Source organism: Podarcis gaigeae (genome assembly GCF_964106915.1).
Source record: "Podarcis gaigeae genome assembly, chromosome: 9".
Taxonomy (NCBI): domain Eukaryota; kingdom Metazoa; phylum Chordata; class Lepidosauria; order Squamata; family Lacertidae; genus Podarcis; species Podarcis gaigeae.
The window spans coordinates 11,457,012-11,471,669 of NC_139685.1; the positions used below are offsets into that span (position 1 = coordinate 11,457,012).

Sequence of the window (14,658 nt, forward strand, 5' to 3'; positions counted from 1 at the left end):
TACCTATTTATCTACTTGCACTTCGATGTGCTTTCGAACTGCTAGGTGGGCAGGAGCAGGGATTGAACAACGGGAGCTCACCCCGTTGCGGGGATTCGAACCACCGACCTTCTGATCAGCAATTCCTAGGCTCTGTGGTTTAACCCACAGTGCCACCCGCATCCCTTATGAAAAGTAACCCCATCCTATTCAGGGTCCTATTCAGTTGTTGTTGTTGTTGTCCTCCCCATCAGACTGGGTTGCCCCAGCCACTCAAGGCAGCTTCCAACATATATAAAAATATTATAAGACATCAAATCAGGCCTGTCCTACCCATTGAGGGTAGTGGCATGGGGCGCCAGGGTGCCAAGTTCTAGAGGGCAGCAGGTGAGAGTCCGGGGAACACCGAACAAGCACACTTAGTGAGCGAGGGTGCTTGTGCTGTTCCTGTCGAACGCCGGCTCAGTTTTTTGCCTTTTAGCCTGCAGGCACCAAATTCTGCAGGGCATCAGAAGGCTAAAAGAGAAAAAACCGAGCCGACGCTTGGCGGGAGCGGTGCACGTGCCCTCGCTCACTCGGCGCAGGCCCGCTCGCTCGGCGTACTGCCTGCTGTGGCCACTGCGGCACAAAGCAGCCAGCTGAGCCAGGAGGCTCCGTGTCCAGCCTCTGCCTCTTCCCTGCCGGAGGAGCCACCCTCCAGCCACTGCCTGCCTCCTCCAGCCCTAAAAAAAGGTCAACTCTGGGAAAGGGGGAGGCGCCAGAGGGATCTTTGCACCATGGCACCGTATATGCTTAAGACGGCCCTGCATTGAAAATTTTAAAAAATTCCCTATACCAAGGCTGCCTTCGTATGTCTCCTAAAGGTTGTATAGTTGCTTATCTCCTTGGCTTGGGGGTCGCATAATTCCATACCCTCCAACATTTCTCCAATGAAAATAGGGACGTCCTAAAGAAAAGTGGGGGACTTGGGTGGCGCTGTGGGTTAAACCACAGAGCCTAGGACTTGCTGATCAGAAGGTCGGCGGTTCGAATCCCCACAACGGGGTGAGCTCCCGTTGCTCAGTCCCTGCTCCTGCCAACCTAGCAGTTCGAAAGTACGTTAAAGTGCAAGTAGATAAATAGGTACCACTCCGGCAGGAAGGTAAATGGTGTTTTCATGTGCTGCTCTGGTTCAGCAGAAGTGGCTTAGTCATGCTGGCCACATGTCCTGGAAGCTGTACGCCAGCTCCCTCGGCCAATAAAGCGAGACGAGCGCTGCAACCCCAGAGTTGGTCACAACTGGACCTAATGGTCGGGGTCCCTTTACCTTTAAAGAAAAGTGGGACATTCCGGGAACAAATCAGAAAGCAGGACGGCTTTTGTAAATCCGGGATTGTCTCTGGAAAATAAGGACATTGGAGGGTCTGCAATCCAGGACAGGCAGACGGCCAATCTCCTAGACTGGAGCCACTCACCTACAGTGCCTCCATCTTCCCAGGGTTCATTTTGGTAGCCCTCATCCATTCCACATCTAAATACAGACAGTGTTCCAGACCATGGTCTGCCTCTCCTGACATAGATGTTAAAGAGAAATAGAAATAGGAAATAGGGCCAGATACACAGTCCCTTGCTCTCTGGAAATGTTCCTGCAGTTAGGGATGAAGCTGCTGTCCAACTGTGCCTCCAATACTCATCCCATAGAGCCAGTCAAGAAGACTGCTGGGCCCATGGCACCAAAAGCTGCCAGCAGATCAAGAAGCAGAACTGGAGATGCACCCCCCGTCCTACTCTTAATACAGGTCTTCCATCAGGGAGACCAAGGCTGATTTTGTCCCAAACCCCACCTGAAGCCAGGCAGATACAGATATTCCATTTCCTCCAGGAACTCCTGCAAATGATCTGCTGCCACTCTCTGTTCCAACACAGCGTAAGGCAGTTTCCTGCCTTCCTATGGAATCCGTTGGGAATTGGCTATTATAGCTTATTATGCTTCATTATAGTGAAAAACGTTACAGGAGAATGTGTTTCATTCTCTTGATTAACAAGCGTCTATTTAAATCAATAGATATCATTTACCTGTATTCTCGATCTTTTTAGTCTTACACAGTTTGTCTATTTTCCCCTCTTGGCAGCAAGAGAGATTCTGTATACAATAACGCTTTAGTCCCAAAAGTTCTGAAAGAGAAGACATATTTCATAATTTTCAATTCACAGCATACGAGGAGTCTTGTTTTCTGAATAAGTATTGATCTGCAGTTTGCAGAATATGCCAAGCCTGAGAGCATTTCTTTTAATTAAAAGGCATAGGCTTGGAGGTTGTTGGTAGACAGCAAGAGTGGCTTTGGTGCCTTCAGTTTGACAGCTCTTTTTATTTGCTCTAGAATGGAATTAGACAAATGACAAACTTTCATGTGAGATATATGCATGACAAACTGCCTCACACTGTGGCATCCACAGAGGGGAAGCTAACCAGGGAATATGTTTTCTCCATGTGGTCTGGAGTGAGATATTTGTAGTCAGGAGGGCGGGGCAATATCTGCTTTTGAACATCGTGATATATCACCAGCTAAATATTGTGATATACCGATATATCACAATGTCTGAAATAAGGATGAAAGTATGTCGATGTGAATAGGGAGGCTAGGTGATATCTAGTGTTCAACTTTGTGATCTGTCCCCAGCTATACATCACAATATACGAATATATCATAATTTCTAAAATAAAGATGCAGTTATGTAGAAGCACTGGCTGGCTTCACAGTTTCCCTCACATTGTGATTTTTGCATAGCGCACTCACTATCATGATTCACAATGCAGTGGTACCTCGAGTTACAAACACCTCGGGTTATAAATGCCTCAGGTTACAAACTCTGCTAACCTGGAAGAGTTACCTTGAGAGAATGGAAATCGTGTGCTAGTGGCGCAGCGGCAGCAAGAGGCCCCATTAGTGAAAGCACACCTCTAGTTAAGAACAGTTTCAGGTTAAGAATGGACCTCCTGAACGAATTAAGTTTGTAACTAGAGGTATCAATGTATATCACCAGGTCAAAAATTATGAAGCCAGTATCATGATATGGACTTGAAACTGGTTTTGGACAATATATCACTCAGCCCTAATATACATCATGATTCGTGATATATTGCCAGCTCAAAAACAATGAAACCGATATGATATGAACGATACACTGTATTGATATATCACCCAGCCCTAGTAGTCAGCATTGATGAGACAGAACTCGATCCCAATCAAGATGGACCCAGACTCAATTTCTCCAGCTGTGTTATGCCCAGCTCATTAGCTTTGCCAATGGCGCAGTGATGTCACCACACTCTCAACATTGTGGGTGCCTTGGGGCATCGGACTGACGGCCCCTGTCTTGACTTCTGATGTAGCAACCTCACTATTCCCTTGATTGTGGATATGTAGCTTTGTGTTGGCTAGGACTGCCTCAGCCACATCTGAAAGTTATGAATGTCATGAATTCTGGAAGAGTGGTTAGCCTTGATCATGTGTTATTCACACCGTCCACCAGGTGAATAGATTGAATGTGTAGAGGAAGAGCAGGATGACTCTCTGTGCCTCTTCACTTCCCCATGTTGATGAGCCATGCAACATCTGCATTCCAGGAAGGTGCATGGATTGCCACACACATACACTGAAAGAGGCATGATCTGTGCTCATTGGAGTCACAAGAGAGGGAAGGTCACAAATAATTGCTGCGTACCGTTCCACCTCTAAATAGAGGTGAGGCAGAACTGCAGATAGTGTGGGGAGGATTCATTCTGTTGTCCTGCCTGTCCTTTGGGCAGCATACATTTTGGGGAATGTATGGATAGGGTCATTATCATAGCTATGGCAAACGACAGGGGTAGGGGGAAGCCTATAGTTTTAGTTGGCAAATGCATCGCTTCCTCCCTTGCATTGCATATACAAAGCCTCCAGATTTTGTAGTCCATATCAAGAGATGCAAACAGGCCATGCTTATGTCTTCAATGTGCAATGGCCTAGACTTAGTCAGGTGTTTAGACAGACTCTCTTTTCTATGACTGATGTTTCTTAAAGTCAACCAACAAACTTAAACTAGCACTGGGACAAGCATAGGAGGATCAATATGGCTAACCTGACGCAACAACCTGTACAAACAAGCCACACTGCAATTAAATGAACACACCCAAGCAAGCTCTGGACCCTGCAATCTCTCACAATATCAGTAAGTAAGTAAGCAAGCATATAAATAAAGGACCTACCCACATGATACTGACACAAACCACTACACTAACACTAGGCTTTTAATGTTTGATGCATTACTGTATTTTAATATTTTGTTGGAAGCCGCCCAGAGTGGCTGGGGAAGACCAGCCAGATGGGTGGGGTATAAATAATATATTATTATTATTATTATTATTACAGTGGGACCTCGCAAGACGAATGCCTCGTAAGACGAAAAACTCGCAAGACGAAAGAGTTTTTCGTTTTTTGAGTTGCTTCGCAAGACGAATTTCCCTATGGGCTTGCTTCGCAAGACGTCTTGCAAGTTTGTTTCCTTTTTCTTAAAACTGTTAATACCCAGGGTGCATTGCTTGAAGAGGTGCAGTTGCGACTTGACTTCGAGGAGCAACTCATAGCGCGCACTGTTGTAGCCTTTTTTGAGGTTTTTGAAGGCTTTGCTTCGCAAGTCGAAAAATTCGCAAGACGAAAAAACTCGCAGAACGAATTAATTTCGTCTTGCGAGGTACCACTGTATTATTATTATTATTATTAGCAACAGAACAAAAGAACAACCCTCTCCTCTCTCCCGCAACTGTAAGATGTCTATGACAAAAGTGTTTTTCACTAAATGTAAACGAACTGTGAAAAGGACTTTATGGATTGAAAGTGAAGATGATGGTTGTTTTGTAACACAAAAAAATTCAATGGAAACAGCTATGACTGTCCTCTGCAAAACAATTGGTTCAGTCTACGTTTTGTTTCCACAGTTGTGCACTTGAGACAGCACAAGGTTGCTTAGGGAAAAAACACTTTTGGTAGCTTTCTACATGCAAGCTCATCACTCACGGGGAAGAAAGAGCACATGAATTGAGTGCAAGTCTCCACATCCCCAGTTAATGATATGTAGGTGGTGGGTACATGCTCCTCCACCACTGAAAGAAGACTATCAACCATGGAAACACGTGAACCCAAAATGTCCACAACTGCAGCAGCAAGCAAGGATGTCTGCAGCACTTTAATTTATTGCTAGTTAAACCCCTGAGCAGATGAAAGCAAGAGAAGTCTAATAAACATGTGTGTTGAATTGCAACTGATGTTTCCCCCCCTCCCCGGTTTCCTTATTAAATATGCTGACTTCTTCATTGGAAATTGCTCTTTCCATGCTCACAAATCTTCTGTTTGTTTCCTCCTCGACAGTGGGCACTATAACGGTGTCAGTTCGTGAACAATGCTTGCAAAATGCCACTCATAAGAAATCCCTAGTATTTACCCTTAATCCTCTTTATTGATACTCGTATGTTTTAGTTTCTGTCTGTCTTCACCTGTAGCTGAGATTACCAGCCACCGGAAAACTCAAAATGTAAATCAGTCTTGACATTTTGAACCTACAGCAGTTTCAGGCAGCTCACAATTTGTTCCAGGGTGCAGTCTCCAAATGGCAGAGCAAATCCTGCGACAAACAACATGGACATGAGTCCAGTTCAGATGGTCTGCAAGCAACACTCATATAGTTGCCTGTGGATGGCTTACAAATGGTAGGAATCGCAGGGAGGTGCAGATTGCCTGACTCAAGTGTTTTCACATGGGGCCTGTATGGGGGTCTGTTGTGATTTGTGTGATTGCTTCAGGATTCCCTCCCCCCTATTATCACAAAACAGAAGCAGCCACACATAGAAAGAGCATCTGGTTTATACAACCAAGTGTATAAACTAGGCCAGTGGCCACCAGGATTCCACATGGATCCTCCATGTTGTTACTGTTGTTGTTGTTGTTTAGTTGTTTAGTTGTGTCCGACTCTTCGTGACCCCGTGGACCAGAGCACGCCAGGCACTCCTGTCTTCCACTGCCTCCTACAGTTTGGTCAAACTCATGCTGGTAGCTTCGAGAACACTGTCCAACCATCTCATCCTCTGTCGTCCCCTTCTCCTTGTGCCCTCCATCTTTCCCAACATCAGGGTCTTTTCCAGGGAGTCTTCTCTTCTCATGAGATGGCCAAAGTATTGGAGTCTCAGCTTCAGGATCTGTCCTTCCAGTGAGCACTCAGGGCTGATTTCCTTCAGAATGGATAGGTTTGATCTTCTTGCAGTCCATGGGACTCCCAAGAGTCTCCTCCAGCACCATAATTCAAAAGCATCAATTCTTCGGTGATCAGCCATCTTTATGGTCCAGCTCTCACTTCCATACTTCACAACTGGGAAAACCATAGCTTTAACTATACGGACCCTTGTTGGCAAGGTGATGTCTCTGCTTTTTAAGATGCTGTCTAGGTTTCTCATTATCCATGGAGTTTTCTTGTTGTTACTGTAAAAGTATTCTTTTCAATCTAGCATCTGAAGTGCAAAAGAAAAGAAGGAAACAAGATTTCATTTGCTTGTATGAGTTTTTAATTAAAGTGGTACCTTGGTTCTCGAACTTAATCCGTTCCGGGAGTCCGTTCGACTCCCAAAACTGTTCGAAAACCAAGGCGCAGCTTCCGATTGGCTGCAGGAGCTTCCTGCACTCAAGCGGAAGCCGTGTCTGACGTTAGGCTTCCGAGAAACGTTCACAAACTGGAATACTTTCCTCAGGGTTTGCGGTGTTTGGGAGCTGATTTGTTCCAGAGCCAAGCCGTTCCAGCACCAAGGTACCACTGTATTAGGAAAAAGTCTGTCAATGATAGGAAGAGAAGGAAAATAAGCAGAGCGTTGTTTTATTGTAAAAGATATGGGACATAGGTTGAATATTGCGGAGTACTACGTTGTTAGTTTGTTTTAATAGTATTTTAAGTGGCGCGGGACGTAAGTGGCACTGTGGGTTAAACCACAGAGCCTAGGACTTACCGATCAGAAGGTCGGCGGTTCGAATCCCCTCGACAGGGTGAGCTCCCGTTGCTCGGTCCCTGCTCCTGCCAACCTAGCAGTTCGAAAGCACGTCAGAGTGCAAATAGATAAATAGGTACTGCTCTGGCGGGCAAATAGATAAATAGGTACTACTCCAGAAGCGGCTTAGTCATGCTGGCCACATGACCCGGAAGCTGTATGCCGGCTCCCTCGGCCAATAAAGCAAGATGAGCGCCGCAACCCCAGAGTCTGCCACGACTGGACCTAATGGTCAGGGGTCCCTTTACCTTTAAAGATCCACTTAGTCCCTCATTTTGTTTCCAACTGTGAATAGAGAGAAGCTCTGGAAAGCTCAGCAGAGGGAATGAAGGCCACAGTCCTTTCCTCTCATTTGTCCCTGACAACTGCTATTCAGAGGTACAGAGGCTGCTTTTAGTTACCTTGTCTGTCCCTTAAGATCAGCTAAGGAGGATCTCCACCAAGTCTGTGGATCTCTGAGGTGCAGTTATCGTTATGTGGAAGATGGCATTCTCCGTGATGGTGTCCAAACCCTGAAACCTCTTGAGAGACTAATTTATCTTCCTCTCCCCCAGCCTTCCGAAAGAATATTGGTGAAGGGCATTTTGTTTAGATGAGCCTTCAGCTTAGATTAATTTGTATGCCTCCAATATTAATATTTTTAAGGGTTCTGCTGCTTTATGCTTATGCCAGTGTTCCTCTTGTTCGTTCTTGCATTTGATAATTTTGTGATACTGTTTGATGCTGTTTCAGTGTTTTTGATTTTGAGGGTATTCTACTTTGGTAGGCTGGGAGTGTGTATTTGCCCTGAAGAAGTCTACTTGTCGTACCCTGCTGCAACTAAGTGGAAGGCACCGTACCTGCAATGATTGAAATCGTATTCCTCTCCTGTTTAGTCCTGCCCCCATTTTTCTTCTGTTGTCTCCTCTGTAGTCATCTAGACTGTAAACCTCTTGAAGCAGCAATCTCCCTTCTCCTTCTTTTGTAAAGCACAATGTACATGGAAGGTAGTATATAAATGAATAAAGCATTTCTGTCATGACCAATAGCCATTGGAAGATCTAACCTCCATTCATTTAATTATTAAAAAGTTATCTAAGCTAGTGGGCATGCCTAGCAACCATAAGGTAAAGGTAAAGGGACCCCTGACCATCAGGTCCAGTCATTACCGACTCTGGGGTTGCAGCGCTCATCTTGCTTTATTGGCCGAGTGAGCCAGCGTACAGCTTCCGGGTCATGTGGCCAGCATGACTAAGCCACTTCTGGCAAACCAGAGCAGCGCACGGAAACACCCGTTTACTTTCCCGCCGGAGCGGTACCTATTTATCTACTTGCACTTTGACGTGCTTTCGAACTGCTAGGTTGGCAGGAGCTGGGACCGAGCAACGGGAGCTCACCCCATCATGGGGATTCAAACCGCAGACCTTCTGATCGGCAAGTCCTTGTCTCTGTGGTTTAACCCACAGCGCCACCCGTGTCCCTCTAGCAACCATAGCCAAGCCAAATTTATAAGTTCTTCCTCCTCTGATAACAACAAGTACTGCTGGTTATATATCCTGTTCTTCTTCAGAACAGCCTCCTGCCCCATCAGCTAATCTAGGAAGTATAAAATATAATTTGTCTCTGCTGGCCAATGGCAAAGTTTTTGCTCTCCCCCACCTGCTCCCAGCTGTAGGGTGGTGACCCACTGATGGAGTTGTCTATCAAGACTCCAGTCCACCAGAAGAGGGACAAGAGGTAAAGGGTGCCAGAACTGGGAAGTAAAACATATGCAGAAATGGAAAATATATGGTCTAATGAGGCTAGCCTGGAGACTACTGTTTGTGGCATTATAAGCAGAAAGCAAGGGATTAATGGCAAACCTTAGTAAATGCCACTGGTCAGTGGGAGAGAAGAAGATATTTCAATAAAAGAACCGAACGAGCTGTCAGTGTGATGTGAAGCCCCAGTAAATTGATGTCATAACATTCCAAGAATGAAAAGACCTTGTGGGGAGTGAGTGTCCCGTGGTATCAAAGCTAACACAGAGATCAAGGAAAGAAAAGTATGCAGAGGAGACCCGACAAGAAAGAGATGGGTGCCGTAGAAGACAAGACAAATGATGTACTCTGCCATATACCTGAAATGGTTCTTTCAGCTGTTGTGACCACCCATGGCGGTTAATTAATTAGACGACCTTCCTGATACAGTGATTAATGGCATAATGGGTGTAAATAGATCTATGCTAATTAATAATGTGGCTGTCACCAAAGTACTTGGGCACCATAGGAACTGTGAATAAGGTTTGCTTCATATGCGACAGTTCTCCTTTGTAGATACAGTATCCTCTATCTGGAGTGCATGTTGTTGCTGGTAAAGTGCTTTTGGGTTCTCGCCTCCTAATTCAGATATATGATATATCTAGGGCACCAGCACTTTCCATACAATCTGCTTTTCATACATACATGAGGAGAACATGGTTTAATCATTGTATATTGAGCTGTCCTCAAAGACAGCGTGAAAACCACAGTTAGTACAGAATGCAGCTGCCAGAATTTTAGATGGGACTAGTGGTTGGGAACCCATCACACGGATGTTGAAAGAGTTTCACTGGCTTCCTTTCTACTTCTGAGCTCATTTCAAGGTACTGCTGCAAGTATCTGAATGAACATCTGCTCCCAACCTGACCTGCTCATATTCTGAGGTCATCTGCTGATTCTCTTTAAGCAGAGGTGAGGCAGGGGCTGACCAGAGGGAGGACATTTTTAGCGGTTGTTCCTTGTTTGTGGAACACTTTCCCCAAGGAAGTTCAGGTGATGCCTTCACTGCTACTTTTTTTTTTTTTTTGCTGCCAGGCAAATCATTTTGTATTTACCCAGGCCTTTCAAATATTTTTAGTTTAACTGTTTTAGGCTGGAATCCAGTACAGTATACACTTGCATTGAACCTAATAGGACTTCTGTATGCACATCTAGAAGGGACGGGGGTGGCGCTGTGGGTTAAACCACACAGCCTAGGACTTGCCAATCAGAAGGTCGGTGGTTTGAATCCCCACTATGGGGTGAGCTCCTGTTGCTCGGTCCCTGCTCCTGCCAACCTAGCAGTTCGAAAGCATGTCAAAGTGCAAGTAGATAAATAGGTATCGCTCTGGTAGGAAGGTAAATGGTGTTTCTGTGCGCTGCTCTAGTTCGCCAGAAGCAGCTTAGTCCTGCTGCCCACATGACCTGGAAGCTGTACGCCGGCTCCCTCGGCCAGTAAAGCGAGATGAGCACCGCAACCCCAGAGTCGTCTGTGACTGGACCTAATGGTCCTGTGATCTTTCCCTGTCTGCACTCAGCTTCTTAGTTTTCATAAACTTTATCAAAGAGGTGCAAGTTTGTTGTGCAGATTGAATTTTACGTAGTACCATTTCCTTGCCCCCTCTTAGTCACACACAAACACACACACTAACTATGGCATGTATGCATGTGGTTTACCATTTCCTCACCATTATATGACTAATTTTCCTCACAAAAAAAATGAACTTGGGTTCGGTAATGATCCTAGAAACTTGTTATCAGGCCACTTTGAAATTCTTTCCTCCTCCTCCTCCTTCAACATCATCATCAACAACATACTGCATATATTCTTTGAGGTGCTGTGTGGATATGGAAGTGCTATTGCAATAATTCAGCATTTGGCATAAAAAAGAAAGAAGACCCGAAGCATGAAATACCGAGCGGAAGAAACGTATGTGTTTGGGAAATGCATGAAGATTATTTTGGGCCAATGAGGGAGAGAAAAAAATGAAATGAAATGTGACAAGGTTATTTGAGCAGCTTCAGCCTAGGAATCCAGCCTCAGAAACCTTGTCTGCGCATCCAATTTAACAGTAGTTTAACACCCTTTGGTGTCTGTGGTGTTCACACTAAATTGAAGGAAGGAGTGTGTATTCTATCCCCCAAAGGAGTGTGGACTCTTTCCCCTATAGAGCCAAGGGCACTTCTCCTCCATAAGCCCTATACAAGTATCTCGGGTTACAGATGCTTCAGGTTACAGACGCTTCAGGTTACAGACTCTGCTAACCCAGAAATAGTACCTCGGGTTAAGAACTTTTCTTCAGGATGAGAAAAGAAATCGTGCTCTGGTGGCGCAGCAGCAGCAGCAGGAGGCCCCATTAGCTAAAGTGGTGCTTCAGGTTAAGAACAGTTTCAGGTTAAGAACGGACCTCCAGAACGAATTAAGTTCTTATCCCAAGGTACCACTGTACCACAAGCCATCTGTGTGAATGTATCTCCTCTGCCTGAAGATCACCTGGGGGGCACGACACTATTCTGGCTTTGTGCTCTACAAGCCGAGGGAAGTTTGAACTAGCCCCCATTCTCCAGAGATAAGAGACCTCTGTATTTTTAAATTAGAATAGTCTGTTTCCAGGGCAAAACTTAGCTAAGAGTCTTCCTCTTATATCCCCCCCCCCCCCAAAAAAAAAAGAATGGGAGAAAATGAGTTGAATAGTTGGTGCAGCATGGCAGCAGTGCGCAATTTAACTGAGGATGTTGGGAAATCTTGCCCACGGCTTGGAAATAATGAGCTCCTGACGTGTTTTCTAATCAAAGTATCGGCATGGAGTCACCATGTTTAGCAAACGTCCTATCACCAAGGAAGCAGTACATCAAAAGTTCATTGTGGATATTATTATTTTGTGCCTCACCTTTACATTATAGGTGTCTTTCTTAGCACCTCTTCTTATAATAGTTTAAAGTCTCCCCCCCCAAAAAAAAGAAACCAGTAGATGTGTGTGAACAGCGTCCGTTATCACATTTGTTCCAGCTTCAGTGGACCAAGAACCACGCCTGTCGTCCTCAGTTATCTTTGTACGCAGCACTGTTTTGAGCAGAGGTTTAATACACAAAAGATTGTTTCCCCCAAGATTTAGGTACCTCATAAATCAAGCTGACAAGTCACGTGGCCAGGTTTCCTCTTCTGTTTTGTCTATGGTATGCAGACAGATTATACAGTAGTGTCCTCAATGGCTTATTGTCTAATAATGTCAGAGGGCTGTGTTCTTCACATGCTATATTAGATGCTACCTAGGCAATTCTCTGCCTAAATATTTCCCGTGTGCATGGGTGACAAATAGTAAAGACACATTTCTGCACCTTTGAGTTTGCTGTGAAAGCAGAGGAGGCTTAAAACCATCACATTTTTTTTTGGGGGGGGGGCGGCTTTCCTTTGTAGGAGTATCAGGACACACAGTGATTCCCACACATTGACTTGCTCCATCTTAACATGTTGCCACGATGCTTTCTTAGTGTGGAATTATCAAGATGCACAATTATATTTCCAAGAACATAGAAAATCGGGTCATTTATTATTATTATTAAAAAATCATCATGCACAGTCAATTTGGACAAAACGTGTTATTCGTAACAGAGAGCACGTGTTGCGGTTGGGGCATGCAGGCCACCTCACTGTTACTGTGCGGATGTTTGGAGGGGATTCAGGCAGTGATTGGGTAAATTGAGTCTCCGGGAAGATTTCCTTGTTGCCAATTTGGAGGAGGGGTCAAAGGTTTTAAATGCTGGATGCCCAGCTTTGGGCGTCCTCTTGGGCTGCTTGCACCGGATCACCCGCCCACTCTCCCTGAATTGAGGGGGTTCTTTGCATTTGACATTGCTATGCCTGTCATGGGGTTGCCTGCTTTGGGGGCAGGGGCCTGGTAGGAGGTAAGTGCCTACCCCTCCAATGGTGGTGCGGAAAGGGAATTCTGCTAAAGGAATCCAGGGGCTTGCCATCCTTTCGTCCTTGTCCCTGGCATCGGACTTGGGCTATGCAAGCCCCTGGGAGCATGCGGGTGAGAAGTGAGGGACTGATGCCCAGCTTCATTTCTCCCCAATATTGTTTTCCCTGACTGGCTTCCGCTGGAATCTGGAAGTCAGTTCTGTCTGGGGCAAGGACAGATAGTTGTAACCAATGCCTAAGCAACCACTCACCTGTGTGTACAGTGGTACTCCGCAAGACGAACGCCTCGCAAGACGGAAAACCCGCTAGACGAAAGGGTTTTCCGTTTTGGAGGCACTTCGCAAAACGAATTTCCCTATGGGGTTGCTTCGCAAGACGAAAAAATCTTGCGTCCCCCCGTGTGTTTTTTCCCGCTTTTTCCGCCCTTTTCCTAAGCCGCTAAGCCGCTTATCAGCTTTTCCGCTGATAAGCCGCTTAACAGCTGATCGCTAGAAGCCGCTAGACAGCTGTAGCGCTAATCCGCTAAGCTGTCAATGGGCTTGCTTCGCAAGACGAAAAAACCGCTAGACGAAGAGAATCGCGGAACGAATTCTTTTCGTCTAGCGAGGACCACTGTATTTAAATAAAGTTGTGGCCAAAATCATGCCAAAAGCCTTAAACAAAATTTGATGTGTGATGTGTGAGTTATTGGGGTGGCTTGGGGACCTTGACACGCAAACAGTTGCAAACCAGTGGGAGGAAGAAACAGGATAATGCTCTACCAGATAACACTTGCGTAGTCACTGTGTGCGTAAAACTGCAGTGTATGTTGACAGGATACTTAAAGTTTTGGGAACTAGCATATGGGTCAGGCCTACATATATGTTATGCAAATTTCCATTGTGAGCTTTTATAACTTTTTTTTCATAGCGTTTCATAGCGTTTTTTTATAGCTGTATAGATCCAGCCCTAAGCTTCAGAGGTGTCTGGTCAATACCTGGATTTGTGGGTGTATGCAGGGCCCCTTGAGTTCTGTGGATTTGAATGAAATCTATAAACATGGTTTCTTCCCTTTTTTTCCCATATCAGCAATCTACGTTGATGGTGTGAAACTGAAAGGCTACTTTGTGTGGTCCCTTTTGGACAACTTTGAGTGGACTTGCGGATACAGATCTCGCTTTGGACTCTTCCATGTGGACTTCGAAAATCCGGCTCTCCCTCGAGCTCCTTACAAATCGGCCATTGAATACGCCAAAGTTATTGCCAACAATGGACTGATGAAATCACATGGTTGACAACTGTGTTAATAATAAACGTTGGCCACTTACAAGAGAGGCACATGCCGTGAAATTGTCAAAAATAAACCAAGCTGAATTTTGATTTTCAATAACTATTTCTCAAAAAGCAGAAGCAGAAATCAGAGCAATAACTATGCAGAAAGGGGAAGTGGAACCTATAACACTTTAAAGTTTGAGTTTAAAATAAATAAATACAAATTAAATAAATAAATACAGTACAATGTATTAATATTTTCTGTACTTAATATTAATATTTTCTGTACTTTTGACTTAAGGGATTCAGAGAGTGAGGTCATATATTGTTGTTGTTGTTGTTTAGTCGTTTAGTGGTGTCCGACTCTTCGTGACCCCATGGACCAGAGCACGCCAGGCACTCCTGTCTTCCACTGCCTCCCACAGTTTGGTCAAACTCATGCTGGTAGCTTCGAGAACACTGTCCAACCATCTCGCCCTCTGTCGTCCCCTTCTCCTTGTGCTATCCATCTTTCCCAACATCAGGGTCTTTTCCAGGGAGTCTTCTCTTCTCATGAGGTGGCCAAAGTACTGGAGTCTCAGCTTCCAGTGAGCACTCAGGGCTGATTTCTTTCAGAATGGAGAGGTTTGATCTTCTTGCAGTCCATGGGACTCTCAAGAGTCTCCTCCAGCACCATAATTTAAAGGCATCAATTCTTCAGC

General features: G+C 45.1%; 1 protein-coding gene and 1 long non-coding RNA gene across 8 annotated transcripts in view; one reads left to right on the forward strand and one right to left on the reverse strand.

The window, feature by feature from the left end:
• LOC310852117 (cytosolic beta-glucosidase-like) overlaps nucleotides 1-14,179 on the forward strand; it is a 107,836-nt gene extending 93,657 nt beyond the window's left edge. For 3 of the 7 annotated variants that reach the window (XM_083755019.1, XM_083755020.1, XM_083755021.1), the window contains exon 6: nucleotides 13,775-14,179. In XM_083755019.1, the coding sequence (XP_083611145.1) occupies nucleotides 13,775-13,980 (206 nt within the window). In that variant the 3' untranslated portion in view covers nucleotides 13,981-14,179. Of the gene's footprint in view, nucleotides 1-4,064; nucleotides 4,183-13,774 lie in introns of all 7 variants that reach the window. The other 4 variants (XR_014567987.1, XR_014567988.1, XR_014567989.1 and 1 more) reach the window with 4 other exon arrangements.
• The window catches only part of LOC310852192, a 405,418-nt gene that overhangs the window by 165,539 nt on the left and 225,221 nt on the right, over nucleotides 1-14,658 (reverse strand). The window lies entirely within an intron of this gene.